This window comes from Carassius auratus, chromosome 17 (assembly GCF_003368295.1).
Source record: "Carassius auratus strain Wakin chromosome 17, ASM336829v1, whole genome shotgun sequence".
Classification (NCBI taxonomy): Eukaryota; Metazoa; Chordata; class Actinopteri; order Cypriniformes; family Cyprinidae; genus Carassius; species Carassius auratus.
In genome coordinates this window covers 14,836,033-14,853,039 of record NC_039259.1, presented here as the reverse complement: position 1 = coordinate 14,853,039, position 17,007 = coordinate 14,836,033, and the positions used below count along the sequence as shown (strand labels likewise).

The following is a 17,007-nucleotide window of genomic DNA, read 5'->3' as shown; positions in this document are numbered from 1 at the left end:
TTCTCTCTTGGATCCATGGGCAGAGGAGCTCATACTGTCATCCTGAGGAGAACACCTGGAATAGAGCAGACTCATGCAGAACTGACACAAACACTTTTGCCATGGAGTTTACGTAACACTACCATCCGCTGTCTGTGGCGGTGTCACAAAACCTTAAACGCTGCCTACATAGACAGCATGGTTAGGTATCATGGTCAACTGAATTGACTCGCGACGCGCCTTTGATTCTCTAAAACATGTTGCACGCATCTATAATGGTCAAATTGCAGGTTAGGCACTCATCCATGATGTCTGTTATGCTGTCTAGGCAGGCAGCTGACTAGGTTTTGTGACACTGCCAGTGTGTTGACGTATGGCATGCTGGGACATCATGGAGTTTCTTAAAGGGCTATGGGCACATGTTGTGAAACATTAAAGCCCATAATTGACTTTAATTTCTGAGACAGAGTTTATAATAAGTGAATTTCTGAAGTCAGTTCCCTTCAACACCACACAGGTGTAGTTAATTAAACTGACTGAATACAGTTTATATGTATGTTTGACTAGTAGAAAGTATCAGAATAGATTGTCATAAACCATATCGTCTTTTTTCGAAGTGTTTTCATGCTTGAGCCTAGTTCTTATTGAATTAATAAAAAAATGTTTTGTGAATTGAACCATCCCTTCAAACAATTCCAATAATTACATAATTTTTGAAACCATGCTCAGATACATTCATTTATTTACTTGTTTCTTATATGTATATTATCACAAATGATCATTGCATGTTCAATGATCGGTGTACTCTACAAAAAAATATTTAATAATTTATAAATATTTTTAACTCACAATTAATCTACTATAGTGTTATCTCTCACAATTAGGCATATGAATATTAAGTATAAGAAAATGAAGCACAGTTCTATCCTACAACTTGGAGTAGATAATATAGGATTAGAATTTATTTAGACCAAAGAAAAATATATATATATATAAAAATAAAAAAAAAATTGGTAATTGTTCACACCTGCTCAAAGCATAAACCAGGGGCTTAATGTAGAGACTATAAAAATAAATGTCAATGTTGTGTAAGATTTCGATTATTTTACATTTTAAGAATTAAAGAAATGTACTGATAAAAGAAATTGAACAGCTCTGAGGCATCTTATTCCAGAGAATAACAGGCTGTAATTTAGTGTTGTTACATTTATAACTAAAACTGTTCAAAATTGAAATAAAGCTGAAATAATATAAAATATAAATATTAGATGGAAAACATCAACATAAAATGAAAACTGGAAGTGTTGCCTTGGTAACTAATTGAAATAAAGTCAATTTTAGTTGAACTACTAAAATTACGAACACTAAAACAAAAAATAAAAAAATAAATAAAACATGAAAATAAAAGCTAAACAATTAACACAATTTCACACACAATAATAAAATAACGAAGTAATTTAAGCCATTTCTGAAAATAACTAATAAAAAAAAAAACAGAGAAACAACAAATCTGATACCATCAGATGAAAGGAAGACAATGTTTATTCTAAACAATCATTTACTTTAAATACATGAAGCGATTATTCAGTAAGGCAGGAATCTGAAAACCCAAAGGTATGATGGTCAGTACGACAGCTTATTTAAAAATGTGCTACTTCTTTAGAACCTTAAAATTAAACAAATCTTAAAATACAAAGAAATTAAAGAGAAAAAGAATATCTGAAAGACACACAATTCAATAAATATCCTCTATAAAGAGTTTATAGAGGACAATTATTGAATTGTGTGTCTTTGTTCATATATGAAGATGTTAGTGTGGGAGAGATGACATGTAGAATAGCTTACACGGAGTGACCATATTCTTAGAAAAAAAGAAAAAACAGACAACTGCAAGTGTTTCCATCATCATAAGCATTTTTTTTCTTCAGGGAATTTGCACTTTACTGTTCAGCTATGTAAAATAAATCAACTGTGTGTCCTCATAAATGACTTTAAGGTGAGGTTTCTGCATTTCTTACTATTGCATTCATTCTTATTTGTGAGACCACTTCAACATGTATTACAGAACAACATAGATATAACAGCATTTGACATGCAAAGAAAACACCATGATGTACTCTTGAAAATGATTAGCAATTACACTTCACATTAATAAAGGTGTTATAATTAGGATGCCAGATGAAAATGAAATATCTAGCCACAGCGACCCAGTCTGTGTAGGATCAGACACTCATTCGTTAAAGTGCTGCTCTTATTTGAACAAGGCATTAAAGGCTCTGCCAATGACCATTCTTCTGACCTCACTGGTTCCAGCTCCAATCTCATAAAGTTTAGCATCTCTTAAGAAGCGCCCCATTGGGTAGTCATTAATGTAACCGTTTCCACCTGTGAACAGACGCAAGTGTGAGTCAACTAGAACTTGAGTCATAAGACCTGGGCTTATTGAATTAGCAGGACTTAATTTGCTGATGAATTAACACAATCCTCAATTGTTCAATTTTTGAACAGAACAGTCGCACTAAGCGTTTACCATCAATCAGCACACAAATGCTCAATTATCTCACGTTGCTTAGGACATTCAAAAAAAACAAAGCATCTATGGCAACAGGTACAAGTTTGACTTGTTTTCCGTTTTATCCACCCAGTAACTCCATGCTGTGGTAAGAATGAATGAAGACAGAAGGTTTGACCCTGATCTCTGTCTAAGGTACATTGGGAGCTATTTCTTCTAGTTTTTGCTGTGCTAACTATTAGGCACTCACCCAGGCATTGAATTCCATCCAAGGCAACTTGAGTCGCGTTCTCAGCACAATAAAGGATTACCCCAGCACAGTCCTACAATAACATCACAAATCAATACTGCTACTACACACTCTGCAAGGACTGGATGCATCATTTCCAGACCCATATGTAACATTATAAAACAAAGCAGTCAAGTCACAAAAACTGGGTAAAGAGCTCTTACCTTAGCACTGAAATGGCCTTTGTCACAAGCACGGGCAACGTTGTATAAATACTGTCGACACGAGTTAAGCCGTGTGTACATATCAGCCATTTTTCCTTGCATTAGCTAGTCAATGGGAAAAATCATTTTATTAATTTTATTTCCAAGGGAACAAATTGTGTAAAGTGACTAGAAGTTCAGATCATTTTACTGACTCAGACCTCTGAGTCTCGTTCGGCAAAATGAACAATCAAAATCTTTTTTTCGAGTCATTTCGCTCATTTTATCATATATAATTAAAATCTTACGTGTTACTTCCTATAACATGTCTACTAGTACTTACGCAAACGTTGATCACACTACAAACAATGCAAAACTATAATGCTATAATAATCAGAAAGGATGAATTCATTGTTTACCTGGGTCTTCAGTCTATGATTAGCTCACCTCACCTCTTAAATGACAAGTCTTCGGGTTTGAGTTAACCAATGCAGTCTGAGCTGGAAAGAGAACTGATACGTTCATCTCAATCCCATGATTCTTCAGGGTTTGATTCATTCATTCATCACGTGACAGACCCATAAGCTTTGACCATAGACTGGAGTTACCTTGGCAAAAAATCTGTGTGTATATTATTATTATTATTATGATTTTAAGTGTACTGCCTTAATGCTTTAATGTTTGTATTGTTTAATAATAATTATAAAAAAGTAGAACCTATAACATATCGTTCATTCATTTGTCACATGACAGCATTGGATCGAGGAATTAATTTACAAGATTCCTTAAAAACGACTGCATAGTTTATATAATATATAATAATATATAATAAGTATCATAATCATCATCATTAAAAAATTATTTACTCTTACAGTTACTGCATTTCTGGTCTTAAAATGTAGCTTTTTACTTTATAAATGTGTGAATTTCATGATGGTTATTTTCCATACACTGAATGTTGTAACAAAGGTAATAAAGAGTTGGTTGTTATTACGGTATTATTATTAAGTCTCTTTCAGGCTCAGACTGCATAGGATAAAAAGCTTATGGGTCTGTCACGTGGTGAATGAATGACTCAAAAAACCAGATGACTCGATAGATGAACTAATCAATTATTTTTTGCCCCAAAGAAGAAAGCTCAAAGAAGATTCAATGCATGGCTGCAGAGAGACTTGACTTTGAGAGGCAGAAAACTGCTTACATAAGGCTTACATACTCTGCACTCTCTCTATATGTGGACAATAAATCTGTAAATCAGTTTAATTTTGTTTGGAAAAATTAAACCCATTATGTTAAGAAGTCTGTGGTAATGAACACATAAGAGTATGGTGGGTTGAATTTCCTTGATTTCTCTTCTTTGAACAGCACTTTCAAAATGTATTGGATTAGACAGCTTTTATGTAGTCCAAACTTAAATTTTATTTCCAATTAACTTTTTTCTAAATTAGGTGGTCTCCCTTTCCTATTGATCTGTAAATATGATATTGCTAGAATCCCCTACAATGTATCTAAATTTCATAAACAGGCTTACTTGCATGGTCATTCATTTTTAAGCACAATTTTTCCCCTCACCTGTATTTCATTTGGAACAATCAAGACATTTTATATAAGAGAAAATCTTTCTTTTTTAATAACTGGTTTGAGAAAAAACATTTAGATTGTTTCCCAGTTATTTAACTCAGAAGGTCTTATTTTAAGCTATGAAGAATTCTTATGTAAATAAAATTTTCCAGTAACTCCCAAAGAATTCTCCATTGTCATGGACGCAATTGCTAAAGGAGCTGTTATGCTTTTAAGGGACTCTGTTAGATCAACCATCACTTTATCTATTTCTTTAGACCCATTTGAAATCCCGGTAGGAAAACAGTTTTTTGTCACGTCTTTCAGCGCGTTACTATAAAATTAGATCGCTTTTTCAAAAGAAGCTTGTAACAACTCCATATGTGGTGTCTTATTGGAGGAATGTGGTTGATCATATTATTGATTGGAAAAAAGTATGGACTCATATATAATAACTAACAAGGTTAGAGAAATCTCATTCAAATTGTTACACAGATTTTATCCAGCTAAAGTGTTTTTGAAAAGGTTTAAGATATAGACACAAGCTGTTCTTTGTGTGGTGACCCTAATGAAACTGATATGCATATCTTTTGGGGTTTTCCTCATACACAGCTATTTTGGATTGAATTCTCTTAACATATACATCGCAGTGTTCTTCATGGTTTCTCTCTGCTTTTTAAGGATGTACTGCTTCTTTAATATTCAAAAAGACAAAATTAATGAAAATAATTAATGAAAATTATTATTAGTTTATTTATTATTATTGTTACTTCTTGCAAAAATTCATATTCACCGCAGTAAATTCAATCATCAAAATCCTTTATTAAAAAATAGTTTTTAAAAAAGAGGTTCAAAAGTATATCCAAACTATTTCATCTTTGAAAAATCTTAACGCTGTTAAGAAAAATTTGTTTAAAAAAACCAAATCAATTCTCTCTCTGGCTCAGACTGCATTGGTAACACTTATGGGTCTGTCACGTGATGAATGAGCGACTGGAAAAACCCGAAGAATCAGAGATGAACTAATCAATTCTCTTCCCAGCTCAGACTGCATTGACTGAAACAGGTGAAACTAGACTTATTCCAGTACAGAACCTATAGAATTTTGCACATGCGCAACTGAACGAATCACTCCCCGAGACGACTCGTTCTTACCGAGTCACATTAAAGATTCATTCAAAATGAACTAATCATTCAAGAACGACCCATCACTAATTGTGTAATACCTTTTCAGAACTTTACATAAAGACATGCATAAAACTGTGTATAAACACTACTTTTTAAATGTTTAAAAAAGGAGTGTCCTTTTATCAAAAATAATATTACAACTAAAACAATAACAGTTATCAGTAATCATTTTTCAAAATGTAATTTATTTATTCCTGTGATTGCAAAACTGAATTCTTCACTGTCACTTTTGATCAATCCTTAATGAATAAAAGTATTAATTTCTTTCAAGAGACCTTATACTTCTGAAGCATAATGATAGATAGTAGTAGTAATATGGTACTTTTTAAACGGGTTAATATCACCAGATATTTTTCAAAGCATGTGGACATATACAGTACTGTGCAAAATCTTAGGCCACTAGCATTTTCACCAACAAAAATGGTTTTAAATCAGTTATTTCTGTCTTTTGTTGTAGCGTGTCAGTAGGAAATATCAGTTTATTTATTTATTTAAATATCGTAGTTATTTCTGTTTTGCTGTAGTGTGTCAGTAGGAAATATCAGTTTACATTTCCAAACATTATTTTTGCCATGAAATATAATTATCCAGTGAGATTTTTGTTTACACAAGGAGTCTGACAACATTCTGAGACCAAGAATCACACTGGATAATTACAATTTACACACCCTTTCATAGTCATTTTTATGTTAAGTTATCATGGCAAATGAGTTGTTTATGTACAGGACACCAAAAGGCACCCTGGGTCTATGCTAGACGAGCTATGATGACTTTCACCTTGATATTTTAGCACGGATGTATACCAGTCCGCTACTCGGTACGATATTTAAATAAATAAATAAACTGATATTTCCTACTGACACGCTACAACAAAAGACAGAAATAACTGATTTAAAACCATTTTTGTTGGTGAAAATGCTAGTGGCCTAAGATTTTGCACAGTACTGTATATTACTGTTAAGTATGTTTCTTTGCAAAATTAAGATGCAAATTATATTTTCTGAAATGTATGATGTCCCTTTCCTAAACAGGGTTATTAAAAATGAGAGGTGGGCATAAATATTTTTTAAAATCTAGATTAATCTCACTTTAATCTTGGAATTAATTTAGATTAATCTAGATTAAAATGGCTCATTTGAATTCTGCCGAGGGCAATATGTGTGCTACCCAAATAAAATAATGACTAAAAGTAAGTCTTTGAGAATGGGTTTCTCAAGCCAGGTGGTGCATTAGACCAGGGGCTCATCTCCCGTTTCCAAAATGCATCACAAACTGCTTGAGAAAGCTGTAAACTAATTCCACATTGCACAAGGTGCAAACAACCTTACGCCTGTTACACACATACTCCGTCTTCAGTGCGTATGAGTTTCGTATTTTTTTATGCACCCATGTTAACGGATTCCAGCGTTCACATGGTTGCGGTCCGTCAGTGCATTCCAGGAGCGATCGTTTACATAGCGAGTAGCGGACTGGTATACATCCGCGCTAAAATATCAAGGTGAAAGTCATCATAGCTCGTCTAGTATAGACCCAGCTCCCAACCCAATTTTGAGAATAGATTAATGGCAATATTTTTTTTATCACCCAATAAGAGTCTCACGTTAACGCAGCACGTTAACGCCGATAACGGCCCACCACTATTAAAAATATAAAATTATAATAAATAATAATAAAATTACATCTTCAATCACATTGATAGACCCCCCTCCCATTTATTTTAGTTTTTAGAAATATTAGCTACAAATGAATACTATGTCCACCCTGTCATGTTTAAGTCCACTCTATCGAGTATAAGTGGCCAACAGGGTGGACAATTTGGAACAACGACAGGGTGGACATTTTGAGCTTCAGTTAACATATTAGCTCACAAATATTTAGTTGAAGAGATTTTGGTATATTTAAACTTACATCTTTTGAAAATACTATATTCAAATCACTTCTGGTATATTTTATGCCAACAGGCTGGACATGTTAAGCTTTGGCAAAGCAGGTTAGCAAACTCAGATGAAGAAAATTAATCAATTGACAAGTCACCAAAATTTCAGTTGTCCTGACGTCAATAAAGGGGATGGCCTTTTCTTAAAGGGGCGGATTCCCCAATGAGACAGGGTGGAAAACCATTCAAGGGACATGGATAATTTTTTATTTTATTAAATAAAAATAACGTTTTTATTACCAATAATCCAAACACTTAAAAACTGAGTAATCTCTTATTTAAAATACTGAATATAGTAAATAAAAAACAAATACAGAACGAAGTTAAAAAAAATGGTTATAAATTGATCCTTATTTCACCATAAATCATAGGTGTCACTTTAGAATATGTTTTTTAACGTGTGGGTTAATACCACTGTAGGGTGCCTTTTGGTGTCCTGTACATAAATTACTCATTTGCCATGATAACTTAACATAAAAATGACTATGAAAGGGTGTGTTATTAAATAAGGCTAAGTTTTATTATTTATAACAAAAGCATTACTTGGCTCTTTAAATACTTTTTTTTTTTTTTTTTGTTTAGTTTTGTGTAAGAGGATGCATGTTATTTTGCTATGTCGATGCACTGCTCATTAAATGTGAGAGTAGAATATTGTCAAATCAAAAAATGTAAAGAAAAAATGCTCCTATTAAGATTTTGTTTTTAAATATACCATACAAGGATTTGTTTTGTTGTTCAACACGTTTTATGTTGGTCTACTTATAGATTAAATTACTGTTCTGTTTGCCAACAAACATTCTGCCAAGGTATTTCCTGGTTCATTTATTTATTTATTTGTGCATTTTTTAACATATACTTTTATATGAAATGTTTCCCAGGCTTTAAAAGTGTTGCACTATATGTGTGCTCATCATCCTGTTACATGTCCAACAAGTTAAAGAGTGAAAAGCATACCTGGAAGTGACCGATTTTCTGTCCAAAGGCTTCACGAACATGTAGGTAAGGAATCGCATTGTCAAGAACAGCTTGCATGATGCTGAGGGAATGCAGAAAGTGGTCAAAAATAACTATCTGACAACTGACAATTTCTATGCAAGCTACTGAAAACAGACAATTACCCGACAGGTCCAGCCGACAAGACGAGCCTCTCTAGGTCCAGGCCACTCATCAAAACATAAACTCCTTTATTTAACGGGCCCAATATGTTTTCCTCTGAAAGCACGACAGACCATCTTAATCTGTTGTTTGGACCGCCAACATATTCAGACTCACAAATATGCATAATAGACTTGACACACCAGGGACCTTGCAGTCTTCAAAGATGAGTTCACAGGTGTTAGATCCTCTCATTCCCAGTTTATCCAGCTTCTGCGCTGTGCTAAATCCTGGCATGCCCTTCAAGAACACAAGCACAATGACTATGAAATGCTTATCTATTGAAGCTGCTGCCTTCCTGATCAACAGACTGAAAAATGAATCATCATCTCTTACCTTCTCTACAATGAAAGCAGTGATGCCACGGGCTGCTGCCTCTGGGTCTGTTTTAGCATACACAATCAGAACATCTGCGTCCGGTCCATTCGTAATCCAGAACTTATTACCGTTCAACATGTAATGATCCCCTTAAAGATGACAGATCAAAGGTTATACTACAGCCAAACATGCGTTGAAATGGTTTGTATGGTTAGCAATACTTATTTAGCCCTCGAGATGCCTCAAGTACACCACCTAATATACATTTTTAATTTAGACATTAAGATATATCCCTTACATATTCATGCATAAATCAGCAAATAAACATCCATTCACGTTTGGGGTCTGCTCGGTCTATTGGGGACCCAATGTTTTTACTGTCACTTTGTCATTTTTAATCGCATTCTTTTTGAACAAAAGTATTAATCTTTTTACAAATAAAATCTTACTGATCTCAAACTTCTGAACTGTACTGTAAACAAAAGGACAACACATCTGACAAATCAGGCAACATATATGCTGTAGCATGCATGTATATCTAACCAGTTCTGACAAGTCCATGATGCTTATTATAGTGATACCAGAAGGCCAGTCACCTTGTTTTTTCGCTGTCAGTTTCATGGACACCACATCCGAGCCAGAGTTGGGCTCACTCATGGCCAAGGCACCCACATACTCCCCTGTCATCAACTGAAGCACAAACATATGCATAATTGTGAAAAACAACTGAACCCCAAAAATCCATAAATAACCTAAATACATTTAATTATTCCGCATTTACAAAATTGATTTTCCCTAATGCATCATGTTATGGGGTCAGTTTTAAAAAGCTAGCTTATTAGAAAACGTAACAGACAGCAGTTTTGCTCTGCTGAATGAATAAATGTTTTGACTCAAACCTTTGGCATGTACTTCTCTTTCTGTTTCTGGTTTGCATGTCGAACCATCTGATTTACACACAAGTTGGAGTGCGCGCCGTAGCTGAGAGCAATAGCTGCTGACACACGGGAGATCTCCTCCATAACAATCACGTGATCAAGGTAGCCCAATCCTGTTCCCCCATACTCCACTGCACACGTGGATAAAAACATCACAGGAGAATCCCATCAGACCGAGCTCAATACTGTATCAACAACAGTTAGCTCATAAACGATGGTTTTTGAAAACAGCCTGTAAATGGTCCAACCTGGAGCAGTCACTCCAAGCAGTCCAAGCTCACCCATCTCCTTCCAAAAGTCCTAGTTTTAAAAACAGATCAAATTTGTTAGGATTCATTACTCAGGATTATTACAGAGAGAGTCCTGAGATAATGTCATGTACGGAGGTTCGGGAACTCACCCTCATGCGGGGAAACTCGTTTGTCTTGTCAATCTCATCAGCGTAGGGAGCGAGTTTCTCCTGGCAGAATCTCTGGACTGTCTGTCTGAGCTGGTGTTCAAAACAAAGATGTATGATAAACACAGGGCAGACTGTCCACAAATGACATGAGCTGCCAAAAACCTCAACAAAACAATTCCATGATGCTAAATGTATACTTTTGTAGACCCTAGCAAAAAAAGAAAAAATACAGTGGCAGGAACAGCATGGTATAGTAATGGATTCAATAAAAAATGTCTGCATGCATTAAGATATTCTCACGGTGCTTCAAAGATTATCAAAACCCCCACCTTTTGTCCTGAGTAGACATGTGCAGGTATTCAGTAATGCAATATATCACGGTAATTAATATGCACGATATTGTTATCATGGGCACTTCTAAATACTGTGAATATGTTACAAATTATTCAGAATTTGGAATACATTTTAAGAATACTATTCCCATCAACTTGGCAAAATGCTCAAGCACATGGAGGAACACGTGAGAGACCCCTGAATGAAAGCACATTCACTATCTGACAGCAGAGGGCGCTAAACTGCAGGAAAAAAGCAGCCTTTACTCAAGAAAGCTCATAAATAAAGCAGTTGCACCACTTTCTAAAACATTTAAATATCCATTCAAATTTGTGTATTTGCTATTGTGTTCATCACAGCGCCAAATACTTAAATATTTAGACTTAATAGGCTATTTCTTTTCTATTTTTTTTATTATTTTAATCTGGCCTACAACATGCCTTAGAGTTTTGATTCTTTATTGTTAATTCTCTCTTTACATTAGGGCTTCATTAGTTAACATTAGTTATTTCATTAGTCAACATAAACTGCCAATGAAAAATTCTATTGAACATTCATTAATTTTAGGTATTCCAATATTTAATAACTTGTTAAAATCGAAAGTGTTATTTAATGAGCTGACATGAACTAAGACTTGTATTTTTTTTAACCAAGATTACTACTTCTGTAGCAAATGGAGCTATTGCTCATTGTGAATGTAATACATTAGCTAAGGTTAAATAATGAGGTTTTATTGTAAAGTGATACCTATGGGTCTTTATACAATGGCTACGGAAAGTATTCAGACCGCCTTAAATTTTTCACTCTTTGTTATATTGCAGCCATTTGCTTAAATCATTCAAGTTCATTTTGTTTTCCTCATTTCCTCAATCCCCATATTGACAGAAAAACACAGAATTGTTGACATTTTTGCAGATTTATTAAAAAAGAAAAACTGAAACATCACATGGTCCTAAGTATTCAGACCCTTTGACACTCATATATTTAACTCGGGTGCTGTCCATTTCTTCTGATCATCCTTGTGATGGTTCTACACCTTCATTTGAGTCCAGCTGTGTTTGATTATACTGAATGGACTTGATTGGAAAGCCACACACCTGTCTATATAAGACCTTACAGCTCACAGTGCATGTCAGAGCAAATGAGAATCATGAGGTCAAAGGAACTGCCTGAAGAGCTCAGAGACAGAATTGTGACAAGGCACAGATCTGGCCAAGGTTATAAAAACATTTTTGCTGCACTTAAGGTTCCTAAGAGCACAGTGGCCTCCATAATCCTTAAATGGAAGATGTTTGGGACGACCGGAACCCTTCCTAGAGCTCGCCATCCGGCCAAACTGAGCTATCGGGGGAGAAGAGCCTTGGTGAGAGAGGTAAAGAAGAACCCAAAGATCACTGTGGCTGAGCTCCAGAGATGCAGTCGGGATAGGGAAGAAAGTTGAAGAAAGTCAACCATCACTGCAGCACTCCACCAGTCAGGGCTTTATGGCAGAGTGGCCCGATGGAAGCCTCTCCTCAGTGCAAGACACATGAAAGCCCGCATGGAGTTTGCTAAAAAACACCTGAAGTATTCTCTGGTCTGATGAGACAAAGATAGAACTTTTTGCCTTGATCCTAAGCGGTATTGGTGGAGAAAACCAGGCACTGCTCATCACCGGTCCAATATAGTCCCAACAGCGAAGCATGGTGGTGGCAGCATCATTCTGTGGGGGTGTTTTTCAGCTGCAGGGGCAGAACAACTGGTTGCACTCGAGGGAAAGATTAATGCGGCCAAGTACAGGGATATCCTGGACGAAAACCTTCTCCAGAGTGCTCAGGACCTCAGACTGGGCCGAAGGTTCACCTTCCAACAAGACAATGACCCTAAGCACACAGCTAAAATAACTTCAAAAAGTGGCTTCAAAACAACTGTGATTGTTCTTCAATGGCCCAGCCAGAGCCCTGACTTGAACCCAGTTGAGCATCTCTGGAGAGACCTGAAAATGGCTGTCCACCAACGTTTACCATCCAACCTGACAGAACTGGAGAGGATCTGCAAGGAGGAATGGCAGAGGATCCCCAAATCCAGGTGTGGAAAACTTGTTGCATCTTTCCCAAAAAGACTCATGGCTGTATTAGATCTAAACGGTGCTTCTACTAAATACTGAGCAAAGGGTCTGAATACTTAGGACCATGTGATATTTCAGTTTTTCTGTCAATAGGGGGTGCTAATATATATATATATATATATATATATATATATATATATATATATATATATATATATATATATATATATATATATATATATATATATATATATATATTAGTAAAAAAATAACAATAACAATAAATAACTTAATCTATTTCAATGTATTTTAAAACGGATGTAAAGCTGATTTTTTAAAATCATTACTCCAGTATTCAGTCTCGCATGATCCTTTAGAAATCATTGTAATATGCTGATTTGCTGCTTAAGAAACAGTTCTTATTACAATGTAGAAAACGGATCTTGATAAACAAAGTTCAAAAGAACAGAATTTATTTAAAATAATTTTTTTTGTAACATAATTATTTATTTCACCATTGCTGAATATATATATATATATATATATATATATATATATATATATATATTCAGTGTAGTATTCGACCATACTGCTGTTTATAACCTTCTCAAAATAACAAGGACTTTAGACTGTTACAAATATACTAGTAAAAGTAAAGGTAATGTATATAATATACAGTTAAGAAATGTGAAGGTTAGTATCGATAATAAACTTTTGTTTAGCATACATAAATTGGTTATTTAAATACACATTTAACTTGGACACCATTAAACAAAACAGAATTGTATCATTAATTTATATTGGGCTGAGAAGGACATTTGCCTCCTCATTTCAGAAGAGCACCACACAACACTGATTCATGTCCAAAACACTACAAGAGTACCATGTCCAAACTTACGCAATGCAGATTTCTGTAAGTTATATTATTACTTTCTATTGCGCTTCTAGGAAAGCAAATAAAGGGTTTATAAAATGATCCTGTCCAATCAAAAAGCGCCGTCCGTTCACGCCCACGAAGCACAGACAGTATGTCCGCAAGTCATATACTAAAATCCCAAAAATATATAAGGCTTTTAACTTAACTTCTAACTGTACTTACATCTTTCAATTTCAAGGTTGGATCTATATTTCATGTGTGATTTTTTTCTTTTTTAAATATATATATCAGGAGCACGACTGCTGTGTTAGAGTTTCAGTGTAAATGATGGTCTGAGTTAAATTAAATTTAATATAAGTACATTTTATTGATGAATAAAAAAAAATGCTTGGCAACAAAATAAATAGTCTTAAGTTCCTAAAATTGTGTCAAAGGTCATCATGTATGCTAGCTGACTAGCACTTGAACCATACTGAAGAATCGGTGACATCTGACGAGCTCTGGCTCCAGGTTTAGTGAGCAGGTGTGTGATACCTGGATCTGCTCCTCGGTCAGACCGTTCACGATGTCGTCCAGGGCAACAGCTCCAGCGCATCCGCGACGAGAAACACTGACATGGGCCACTCTTTGACAGAGACGCAATGCTCTTCTGACAGCCAACATTTTGGGAATTGTAGCAATTGCAGAATAAAGGCAGAACAAACTGGGAAAAAAACTGTTGAGTTGATTATGCAAGCACTTGGACAGGTAAAAGGTGCAGGGAAACAATCCTGAACTTCACTCAAATGCTCTTGCGCTGTCCTTCTCTTTTGCTTTGTGCGTGACCTCTACCTGCCGCTAGAGCTTTACTGCCACCTACTGCGAGGAGTACAAACTACAGCACAGCCATCACGAAACGCTGTGAAAGACAATAGTCACAACTCTTCACTGGTTAACTGTAAGTTACCTTAACATATTCGGTATAAAATTATTGAAAAATATGTCAGAACAGATGAAATAATATTTTATAATCCTTAACAGGAAATATCTCAGTTTGTTAAAAAACTACAGCTTACATGTGATTTTACTTTAAAATGTTTTCTAGTTCATGAAACTGGTTTAGAATTAAAATTTAACAATTATTTTAAAATTTACAGAAAAAAGTATATTTAATTAATCATCGTGTTTAAGGGCAAGATATTGTTGACTATAATGTTTTAGAAGAAAATAAAAAAACGTATGCATTAATTAAAATGCCCATTCCAAGAACTGTCTGCTTTTTTTGTTATTGGTTATGTACTATCGAATGTTTTGTGAGAGGGGGTTCAGCGAAAAATCGGCAGCTGTCAGCAGGAAGTGGCTGTCACTGGCAGCAGGAAGTGGCTGCCAATTAAACCGGATGGCAGCTGTCGCTAATACCCGGAAATTGGAGGAGGCTGCCGGCGGCAACAAGACAAATAAATAATTATATACACTTATGATTATGTTTAATACTTTTTTAAATATGTATAAAGGTCAGTATTGTATATTATTTGATTTAAAATATTGATCAAATATAAACAAAGAAATAAGATCATTATGCTAAACGTTAATTTCCAGCTGAATGTTTATGCATGCATGTATCATTGTTTGTGTGAAATAAAACAATTTATATTTATATACGAGAGTGGCACTTACTGGGTGTATGTTGTATATTTATTATAGGCTATATACACAAATGACTGAAAAGAGAGAAGTCTCAGAGACCTTTATTTAAAATCATAATTTTCGGTTATATTTGTAGTATTTCAAGAAACAACTATATATATATATATATATATAGTATAAAGTAGCTGTTAAATTTGTAACTGGGTTAGTAAGTTGTCAAAGTCAGTGCTTTACAATGTAAACAGTATAAAATATATCCAGTAAGCAAGCAGACTAAAATATCAATCAGAATCACTAACAACAATCTGGAGGTATTTTCAAGACTCTTAGATCAGAACTGATGAGGTATACAGAGTTACTTCTCCAGCATCTTGCACCAATCACTGTAAAACCCAGGGTGGATGTGCATCTCTCCTCATTTTCCTCTTGCAACATGGTCAAGTCAAGCATTGTTTATTTATATAGTGCTTTTAATAATACAGATCAAAGCAAAGCAACTTTACAGTATTAAATAGGAAAATAGTGTGTCAGTCAATAATGCAGAAGGACATTAGTAAACTCAGTTTGTAGTCAGTTTATCATTCAATTCAGTGATGTCATCCTTCAGCTCGGTTCAGTTTAAATAGTATCTGTGGAATCATTTGCAATCATGTCAATGATATCACTGTAAATGAAGGGACCACAACGAAGCAAGCCAGAGGCGACAAGGAACCAAAACTCCACCGGTGACAAAATGGAGAAAAAACAAGGTCTTTACAGGGGATCTGTATCTGGGCTCTAGTTGTCCTGGTCTCCGCTGTCTTTCAGGGATGTAGAGGTCCTTTCTAGGTGCGATCCACTATCTGGTCTGGATACGTACTGGATCCGGGTGACTGCAGTGACCTTTGAATAAGAAAGAAACAGATTAATATAATTGAAGATGTTAATATCTATACGATGTTTGATAGGGAGCCAGTACAGGGTTTACAGAACTGGGCTAATCCGGTCATACTTCCTGATTCTAGGAAGAACTCTAGCTGCTGCATTTTATTATTCATAAGAAAATGGTGACTTTAATACCTAAATTGCTTTATTAACAGTAGACATGCATGCACAGCCATATTAATGATTATTCCCATTGCATCTTGTCATCATGTACAGAGCAGTGATTACATTTTCATGCATAATTTGCACACCTGGTAAGCAGTTGTTGTAAACCTCGTCGCAGTGTCTGCAGGGTGTACATTTTGTTGAATTCCTGACATGGCTTAGACTTGTTCTCCATTTTGTTCCACCTGTATATTGAGATAAGGAGTATGAAAACAGCATTATTACAAAGATAAACATTCAGACATGGCAACTGAGAAATGTAATGTTATGGCACCTTTTTAAACCTCTAATCAAATATGTAAAAGAAGATACTCAGTCAAGCCAGCTGGATTGTGCCCTCTTTCGAAAGGAGTCTGTATACAGTATAGCAGACTTCTGAATTTGGAACAAACCAAAGACGGACTTAGTAATGTAGCATCACCCCTCCTCCAGGATCACGTAAAGAAGAATTTCCAACAGAACAGCATCTGGCAACTATTGGGTATTACAAAAAAAAAAAAAAAGGTGTCAGTGCCATGGTTTTGTCTCAAGATGCACATCAGTAATATATATATATATTTTTTTTCTAAATGCATGTTTACAAAAGCTACTTCAATGTTCTAAATTTAACTACAGCC

General features: G+C 35.1%; 1 protein-coding gene across 1 annotated transcript; it reads right to left on the bottom strand.

The window, feature by feature from the left end:
- Positions 1-1,500: 1,500 nt before the first annotated feature.
- Positions 1,501-14,515, bottom strand: LOC113117361 (isovaleryl-CoA dehydrogenase, mitochondrial-like). The gene is made up of 12 exons (XM_026285984.1): positions 14,210-14,515; positions 10,419-10,508; positions 10,267-10,318; positions 9,980-10,149; positions 9,677-9,770; positions 9,099-9,229; positions 8,906-9,002; positions 8,726-8,819; positions 8,562-8,643; positions 2,945-3,049; positions 2,742-2,814; positions 1,501-2,364 (listed from the first exon to the last, which is right to left on the bottom strand). Exons 1-12 carry the CDS (start codon positions 14,336-14,338, stop codon positions 2,231-2,233), a joined length of 1,251 nt encoding a protein of 416 aa, XP_026141769.1. The 5' UTR covers positions 14,339-14,515; the 3' UTR covers positions 1,501-2,230.
- Between the last annotated feature and the right edge of the window lie 2,492 nt (positions 14,516-17,007).

What these genes read in the sequence shown, in the direction of transcription:
- LOC113117361 (XM_026285984.1), bottom strand. Translation starts at nt 14,338, where the DNA reads ATGTTGGCTGTCAGAAGAGCATTGCGTCTCTGTCAAAGAGTGGCCCAT. An exon ending in GCTTGGAGTGACTGCTCCAG is followed by an intron (nt 10,150 to 10,266) that starts GTTGGACCATTT and finishes CCACGTGTGCAG; the next exon opens with TGGAGTATGGGGGAACAGGA. An exon ending in AAGGCCATTTCAGTGCTAAG is followed by an intron (nt 2,815 to 2,944) that starts GTAAGAGCTCTT and finishes ATGTTATTGTAG; the next exon opens with GACTGTGCTGGGGTAATCCT.